The sequence below is a fragment of the Cucumis melo genome, chromosome 2 (assembly GCF_025177605.1).
Source record: "Cucumis melo cultivar AY chromosome 2, USDA_Cmelo_AY_1.0, whole genome shotgun sequence".
NCBI lineage: Eukaryota > Viridiplantae > Streptophyta > Magnoliopsida > Cucurbitales > Cucurbitaceae > Cucumis > Cucumis melo.
Genome location: NC_066858.1, coordinates 9,337,345 through 9,346,331, shown reverse-complemented (window position 1 = coordinate 9,346,331; position 8,987 = coordinate 9,337,345). Strand labels below are relative to the sequence as shown.

At 35.5% G+C, this 8,987-nt stretch overlaps 1 protein-coding gene across 4 annotated transcripts; it reads right to left on the bottom strand.

Annotated features, from left to right (window-relative positions):
• Positions 1-1,166: 1,166 nt before the first annotated feature.
• Positions 1,167-7,958, bottom strand: LOC103487186 (TORTIFOLIA1-like protein 2). 4 transcript variants are annotated; one of them, XM_051080888.1, is made up of 8 exons: positions 7,602-7,957; positions 6,759-7,485; positions 5,620-5,814; positions 5,413-5,515; positions 4,362-5,014; positions 2,825-3,526; positions 2,133-2,298; positions 1,167-1,419 (listed from the first exon to the last, which is right to left on the bottom strand). In XM_051080888.1, exons 2-8 carry the CDS (start codon positions 7,410-7,412, stop codon positions 1,406-1,408), a joined length of 2,487 nt encoding a protein of 828 aa, XP_050936845.1. In that variant the 5' UTR covers positions 7,413-7,485; positions 7,602-7,957; the 3' UTR covers positions 1,167-1,405. The 4 variants fall into 4 exon arrangements, with proteins under 4 accessions (XP_050936845.1, XP_008443637.2, XP_008443636.2 ...); XM_008445415.3 differs by having other exon boundaries at positions 6,759-7,426; XM_008445414.3 differs by lacking the exon at positions 1,167-1,419 and having other exon boundaries at positions 2,116-2,298; positions 7,602-7,958.
• Between the last annotated feature and the right edge of the window lie 1,029 nt (positions 7,959-8,987).

Genomic DNA, 8,987 nt, shown 5'->3' with positions numbered 1-8,987 from the left:
TCCTCACTCGATTTTGTTCCCAAAATGATAGCGTATTGAGTGGACAATCTGACCATTATCACCCATACAAATCAAAGGATAATCCCTTGCAAACAAGAGTTCATAATACACCCAGAATTAAGATTAAGTTACCTATATCATCCTAATAAAATAGAAACCTAACTAGTTAATGAAGTTACATCTAGTAGTTACTATTTCATGGTTCGGTCTTATGCAAACTCATTACATATGATATCCTCACTAGCATGTCACCTACAATGGACGCGTTGGATTATTGCATTTGTATCAAATACAAGGTGAGTCGTATCCATAGTATTACCAATATAAGGTACCTTAGCCTCATCCCTATAGTATAGACCCTTTAAGTTGATCTCAAACATTAATTCCTTTATGTCTCTACATATTGTTCAAGACTCATCAAACAGCTTAGAATGTTAGTTTATTAAATTTAGGTTATTAAGACAAAACTAATAATATAATCAATAACATTTATTGAAAATATAACAATAACACTTTATTAACAACGATTAATGAATTATATTCACTATCTATGAGTTTTAAGACATAAAACCCAACATTACCAACACAACCTTTAAAAAATTGGTGCACAACCTTTTAAAAGTGGAGAAATTTTAAGATTTTCCTAATTTTCTTATTTATTTATTTATTATTTAAATATTATATTTTCTCGACTTCCATATTTTAGTCGTACCTCGTTTTGATAACACAATAAACTATATTCTCTTTTTCAACCCATTGAGAATTTTTTAAATTATAATTGTGGGTGGAAGAATTGCGAATAACACAAACTTTTACGTCATTTTGTATTCAAATGTCATCTAACTTTTTTATTATTTTGTAAAATCAAGTTAAATATTTACTATTTAAAATAAATTAAAAAAAAACATTTGATTCAGTATTTAAATTTCAGCCAAACAATTTATGTTTAAAAATTTTGACCACGTGCATCACTGGTGCTCTTCACAAAGTCCACCCTAAATTTCAATACATTCATCGCGCATCTCGTTTTTTAGCTAATTATTAAGAAACGACTTGAATTTGAACGCAAGAAAACAGGCTTAAGCCTACTTCTAAGATTTGGGTTTGGAGTATTGTTGAAAAATGAGTTTATCCAAAAAAAACTCCAAGCTTTCACGCATCCACGGTGAAAACAAACACATTTTCGACATTGGAGAACAATGATGAAATTTCATTCCAATTCAGCTACAGCCTATAAATCAACTTACACGAGAAAATGAGCATAGAAAATCTCTAAAAACTACAAATGTACTGTTACATCACCCTTTGGCTAGGTTAGAGAGTGTTTAAGAATCAAAAGAACGCTTACTCGAAATCTATTCTGGATCTGGAAACAACTTGACAATTTACCGCTTCCTGTGGGGGATCACGAGCATTTTCCTATTCAAACAGAAATAAACATTAAAAAAAAAAAAAAGAACAGTTCTTGAGATCTTGACAATAAATATTTCCTTATCAATTCCTGTAGGGGATCACTCAGAGTTTACCATATACAATCAAAATTCACTCAAACCAATTACGACATGTTTGGCCCAACAAATTGAGAAGTTTGTAAGCCCACTTTAGGCTCCATAGCTAAAACCATCCATTTCTTAGGTTGTAGGCTCTATAGTTAAACTCTTCGAACTTAACTACTTGACTCCTTGGAGACATGAACGAGGTTTTCTCTTTTTCTTCTTTGTTCATTTATTGTGAGTGTATTATCAACAAAGAGGGGATCGAGAGTTTTCCTCCCTAAGCTCGTCGAAAGATTTGAACCCAACCTTTGAGTATGTGTTATTCAAAGACCAACCTTAGCAAACACTGCTCTTGAAGGCTAAAATTTTCAAGTATAAGCAATTTCAAAGTCAACGTAATAGATTTTAACAAAATAAAGAACAAAAAGACACAGAACACAAGCACACTATCAAATAAGCACTAACTACATAGGACCTCAAAGAATGACGATTAACAAACAAAAGATTCAATAAAAATGCATAAATATGTTCACAATATCATGCAAATGCCATATTTAAGATTGAAAAGGTTCATGAAGTACTTCGCATCAACTCAGGATTTTCCCGGCATTTTATGTATTCAAGACAGTAATTTACCCCATATGTAGCACAATTTTGTTGCTAGCTGAGTGACAAGTCTTGTCTCTGAAGGATTAGAAAATTCACTTTTTGAAGCCTCCTGGATGGCAAGTACAAATTCTTGTCTGTCTTTGGCCGAGAGACCGAGAGAATTTGCTCCATGCATTGTGCTCAAATCAACTACCTATAGTAAATTAGTAATTACATGACAAACGAACCAGTGGACTGGGAAGTTAGGTCCACAACAAACAAAAGTTGCATAATAATTCAAAGTAGCAAACTTTTCCAAAACAAATAAGCAGATAAAAGAATTCAGTCCATAACGCAACTGCAGAATGATGAAAAGAAGTAGCCTTGAATTCAAAATTGCACCAAGTATTATCTTATGATTCTAATCAATGGGAATTGGAATCTAATAAAAATATATCCTACATGTCACAGCTACAATTAAAAAGATAAGAAATCTGATCATTATGGGTTAGCCTCCAACTTTGTACAAATTCATTATAAATTCTCCTCTCAATAAAATAAGTGGAACTGCTGATAATCACAGAAAAGTTTGAAAATCCAGCCATGTCTGAAGTGATCAAGATCAAACATCCAGTTGTGCAGTAAATGTTAATAAATTAACTTACCTAGATTCACTAAGTGGGAAAAATTGCTAGCAAAGGCAAGAAATGAGTGAGATTAAATTGTTTAAGAGAATGTACCTGCTGCAACCATGGTATTATACAGCGAATAAATCTTTGCTCAGGGAGGAATGATGCCAAAATGCGAAGGATATGGCTGATAGTTTTAGGTGATAAACATTCAAGAACAGGCCCTGTTTGATCGAGAAGTTCAAACAGAACAATCTCATCACTGGAACGTAAGGCTTCCACGTACGCTGCATCCACATCGCCTTGCCGTAGGAAACTGGACACACATTTAGAAATGTTGTTCTTGCCGTCTGAAAATTGTCTGACAGTTGCACAGGGAGATGAAGCAAACACTGCATTAGTATTTCGCAAGTGACGACTGCTACTATTTTGCATTCCCTCTTCACAATATTTCTGGAGTTCCTTCTCAGGAGGATTCTTAACTGAATTGGTCTTCCTCCAAATATCACTTCCATGTTTAGTTGCATTACTCAATCGGCTTCTAACAGCAACATTTTCATCCCATATGCTAGTATGTTTAAGCGATAATAAGGAAGACTGTCTGCCTGGAACATCTACAGATGGCCTCGGAGTGCATGTAGAAAGCCTAGGAGAATTCAAGCTTTGGTTCTGCTTCATGAATTTTGAGTTTGAAACGTCAGAATATCTACTTCCACTCAAAAGATCCTGAGATAATCCATAAACAATGTGTTCTAATCCCACTACCCTTGATTGTATCGCTGACAAGCTATCCATTATGCCCGAAGTGAACTCCTGGAATCAGTTTCACAGAGAAGAAGTAGAAGATTGGTTCTATTAGGGAAAATGGACTAGGCTCCCATACACATTATACAGAATAAAACTCCTTTTATGCCCATCTGTGAGAACAACTGCATGCTTAGCATTGCCGTGTGTACTCTAAACAATGTTTAAACTGTTGAGTTGTATTCATGAGATTTCCATCATATAATACTCAGATTAGAATTTCAGCTACCTTAACGATCCATATAGAAGCATAATAATTGACTTTTTAGCAATACCTTGATTGACACTTGGCAGATTAGATGTCAGAACCATTAGATCACAAGCCAAAAAGAACCCAACCTTATAAGTAATAACAAAATAAATGATATTGTAAATAAATCAAATGATAGTTCAACAGTAAAACGTTAAAGTAGAGATGACAATTATAGCATAGACATGCCTACATCAAGCCCACATCAACCAATCAATTAAATCATAACTTTAAAAAAATTTATCAAATATAAGGTGTTCCACTTGTGGCTGGGATGCCCCATTTAATCTACATTTTTTTGAGGTAAATGTGGTGTAATGAGGATTAGTTGATATGGTAGGAAGGAGAAAAGGCACTGAAGAACAACTAAATGTTATTTTTCCAAAGTTCAGCATAGGATTTCTATTTTATGCCTTCTAGTTATTAACTACAGTAACTTCAATGTTTGACTCTCACATTGAGTACTTACGTTATACAAACTTAAACATAGCAATTAGAGGTCATTGAGATGAAAAAGATAACCAAGCAGAACTCCATATAGTCTACCAACAGGCAAAACAACAAAGTACTAAGTATTTCCCCTTAAAGTCTTACCTTGAATAAATCCATCAAGTTCGACTGCTTGTTTTCAATTTCTAGGAGATGCTTTCGAATGCAAGCCATATCATTTGAAATTTCTGAGTCACATTCTTGTACAACTTGACAGCTAGACTCTGTAACCACAGAATCAAGACTTCTACGATCCTTCACCTTCGTTGAGTATATTTCTCCATCACTAGTAACCCCTTCATTGACAAATCGCTTATTTCTATCCTTTGACTTGTGCATACTTGTTTCTTCAAGACTCTCACGGTAAACTGTACCAAATTCTTGTCCAGGTAAAAAATTGGATACAGAGGAACATTCTTGTTTGTCATCCATTCTGACATAGTCATATTCAACATCTTGCATGTCTGTAGCATCAGTACTCACTCCTTGAAATGTCTTTGTGACCGTACTACCTTCAGATTCTTCAGTGTGAAATCCTGATAAAGACTGATTGCGCTTTTCTGGAACAGCTATTTCAATATGGCAATCGTTTGCTTTAAAATATTGTGTGTTCTCCAAATACTTTCGACAAGTTTTCCTCATGTTTAGTGGAATCCTCCCTCTGGTGGATCCCACACCTACTCTCTTAATAGCAGCGTCCCTCTTTCCATGTTCTACTGAACTAGTAACATCGCTGAAGTCACCCCCAGAAAGGTTTTCTGTGCAAAGCGTGAAACAGAAGTAAATACAAGAAATAGTAATTGTTAATAGCCACATATTACATAAAAAAAAATAATAATAATAAACCCAACAAAGAAGCAAAAATAATAGCTTGAACTGGTAAACTTAAAAAGATCATTCAACATACATTGGTGCAAACCAAAACTGAAGAAACCCCACGAGATGTGGTTGATTTAAGAAAATATGTCAGATATGGTTTGATATATATACAAATGAAAATTAATGAGATAAAAATGGAGGAAAGAAACATAAACCATGAGCTGTCTTTAGTTTGAGTTGCAGACAAATTTCGACTAATATACCAGGAAATAGTGCAGAAACTAAACAGTCTTAGCAGTTGTACAAAAATATTGGCATCAAGCATTAACCAATCGACCTTTGATCGATGATCCAGCTTCTGAAGGTTCAGGAGTATTCGATCCTTGAATGTTATTCCAATACTGAAGGGTTTGGAGTACAATGTCCCTAACTGGTTTCACCTGTCAGAAACTTAACAATTATAAAACTCTATTTTCCAAATTATGTGGAAGAGTGATTGCAGGTTCATTTTTTCAATGTATTTATGTATGGTGTAGTAATTAACCTTGTCAAATCGACATGATTCAAGGGAGCGAATGCATGAAGCCTTAAAAGACCCCAGGAAGGAACCAGAACTCGCAGCAATTTCACCTAACGCAACAGATGCAGCTTTACGAGTTGTCCAATCACTATTCTTGAGAGCTTCTTGAATGCCAAGAATTGCAGCAGAGAGAACATTTCGATTTGAAGCACCCCCAGCCTGTAATACAGAGTGCAATGGGATCATTTTTTGTGAACTTTCTAACACTTTACTAAAATTGCCCAAGTGAAACAATCTTAATAGTATGTGCACCGTAAAACCAATCTAAAGATAATTGGCACTTATTTTTCCGATTCATAATCTCATAAATAGAAGGTTGAGGTGATGAAAGATCAATTTTGTTAGAACATTATTGTAGACAATACATTCAAAACAAATGAATAAGTATAACCTACTAGCAACTAAATCCTTTCTCCACTCTGTTTAAAAGCTAAAGTGAACAAAATCCATGTTTGAGTGAGCCTACGCATGAGAATCAAATATAGCATAAGAGAAGGAAAAGGAAATGATGCAAAAAACATGGAAATCAGTTTTAATGATGATATACTTTGGCTGTCATTCGTATTTACCAAATAAAATAAACCAGAGGTGTGCATACGGTTTATAAAGAAAAAGTAAAATATTAAAACCTACAAACACATATTTTGGTTAGATGTGAAGACCGCTAGGCCTCCCATTATGCAAGTATATAAGAGGAGAGGTAAAAAAGGGTTTTCAACCCAGACAAAAAGGTAGTTGGGGAGGTCCTTTATTCTGGCAGGGTTGGGAGAATGTTAGTATATATTTGAGTGTTTTATGCTAGGGTTAGTTATCTTGATTGATGTGTTGTTTTGTGAGTGAACAATAGTTCATTGTGGGGAGTCCAGCCCTCCTGTTAGGCTGAGTCTTAAGTGTGACCTCTTGTGCTGGAATACTATCCCCAGCCCTGCCAGAATAAAGGACCTCCCCAACTACCTTTTTGTCTGGGTTGAAAACCCTTTTTTACCTCTCCTCTTATATACTTGCATAATGGGAGGCCTAGCAAAGACAAACCAGAAGTTTGAAGCAAGATCTTAAAAAGTAATGTCGAAGAAACTCAACAAGACATGTGAAAAAAGAATAACCTGGATAATACTTCTATTCAAATCAATCACAGCTGGCTTTGCCATAAAGTGCGGATTCTTAAGAAGCTTTGTGGTTCTTGCCAACATCCGCTGCAAAATTGAAATAGGTGGATCCTGAGTGTTGTCAATAATCCTTGCCAAACAAAATGCTGAACCTGATTGCATTTGCTTATGTTGTTCCCCCAAGGATTCGAAGATTGGTTTAACAAGAGTAACAAAAACCTCTTCACTCTCATCCCCAGCATTAATCAATTTTGAAGCTAAAATTCCACAAGTCTCTATACACGCATCCCTCACAGCAGAATCTGGATCCTTAAGCCGTTTCACAATGCTCCCAACCATTCTACGAAGATGAGGCCTAATAAGGCCTTTGTGGAACTTGGCTAGTGTACCCATTAGCCGAATGCATTCCTGTCGAACTGCACTCTTCTGCTCTGAATCTGTGTCCAATATACAGGACAAGAAAGGTGGAATCATATCAGGAGCTATGCACTCAGCTGTTTTTTCAAGCTCATCAAACCCAATTTGGTAAGTATCGCGATCTGCAAGCTTGTTCAATGCAAAAACCACCTTCTGTTTCAACTCAAACACTAACTGTTGAGCAGTAACCTTGGTCGGTGCTCTTCCTTTAACATATCCTTGCGACTTCATCATCTTATGTTACGTTCCTATAAACAAAAATGCTACTAATTAGACAGTTTTCAGCATGAAATTTCCTATTTCTAATCTGCAAAAATGCCAAAGGACTCGAACTAAGAAAGTGCATCATCAAACACCCAGATATCTCTAACATTGAAAAAAAAAAAAACAAAACAAAATAGAGGAAATGGGCATTTTTCTAACCTTCTAGTGTCCTTAGATTTCTTCTTCACACCCTTTATGACGCTACCGTTTCTTCATCCTCAAGTGGGTTGCAACTGGATCAAAGAACCAACAGCAGAAACAAAGTTTCAGGGAAAACAAACAAGTGTTTGATTTCCTTCATTTCTCAAAAAGAAAAACACAAACAGAGCGAAGAATGTGGAAGTGGGATTTGGCGAAAACAAAGAGAGTTAAGAAGGGGTTGTAGTGTGGAGAAGGGACACAAAAATCAGCGTCAAAAGGGCATTTACAAAAGAACGGAGTTGAAATTCAAAATTTCAAAAAACGAAAAGTGGGTCATTAAAAAATGGAGGAAAAGGAGAGGTTTTAGACAACTTGGGGAAGTGGGTTTCGCGATGGGTAAGTCCAAGAGAAAAAAGCACGAAGCCAGAGTGGGAGAGAAGAGAGAGTTTCGCGCTTCCTTTTTGAATTTAGTCAGAAATGCGGATCCCACCCGGCTGTAGCCCTCCCCTCACAAACATGAGCCAAATGTAGACTATCTACCAAAATCTAATCTAAAACATTTTATGTGTTATAGAATTTTGTAGAAAAAAACTATTTAAATTTGGCTATTCAAATCTAAAACATAATTCAATTGATCGTGTACAAATATAATCTTGTATCAAAAGCCAAATCTAAACGATTACCAAATATATTACTGCCTTATTGACGATGTGGAGTAAATATTTTTCCGTTTTGTTATATTTTTTAAAATACTCTTTATAATTATACATATTTTACAAATATAACAAAATTTAGCCTTATTGTAGCTTTTATTGATTCAAATAAATAAATAAATAAAAGAGACCCAATGCATATTCATACACATGCAAGCTAAGTACCAAGAAATATGCTACCCTATTAGAACAATTATTGACCCATTTATTTGTAAACTATTCTCAATCCATAGTATACATATATTTATTATTTAAAATTTTTGTGCAGAATATGAAAGAAGACTCCGATATGGACCCAACGCAATAAAAATCACCTAAAACTGAGTCCAAACGAAGAAGAACGAGCAATTTGAAGTTTAGGGGCAAATTGGTAAATATTCAAAAAGCAATGACACGCGTCTGCCATCCACACGCGCGAGCCACCCTCAGGTCATGAGTTTGAATCCCAAGTGCTGCACTATTTTCCAAGATTTTTCAAACCTAAAACGCCATTGTCTTGATCCTCCCTTTCGCGCGCCTTAGATGTCATCGATTTGAATCCGACCAGACGTAGATTAAAATCAAATTTATTCAAATTCCTTCTTGGCGAGTGAATCCGACTTTGCCACTCTTCCGCCGCCATGTTTCAGCTCCTAAAGCACACGTGCCTCCCCCACCCAAGTTTGATCCTCAGCGTTTGTAAATTAATTTT

Bases quoted from the DNA above. Each gene is read 5' to 3' on its own strand.
- LOC103487186 (XM_008445414.3), bottom strand. From the start codon at position 7,412: ATGATGAAGTCGCAAGGATATGTTAAAGGAAGAGCACCGACCAAGGTT. The intron at 5,815-6,758 runs GTTATTCTTTTT...TCTGTATTACAG, and splicing joins TGAATAGAAGTATTATCCAG to GCTGGGGGTGCTTCAAATCG. The intron at 5,516-5,619 runs GTTAATTACTAC...AGTTTCTGACAG, and splicing joins AATCATGTCGATTTGACAAG to GTGAAACCAGTTAGGGACAT.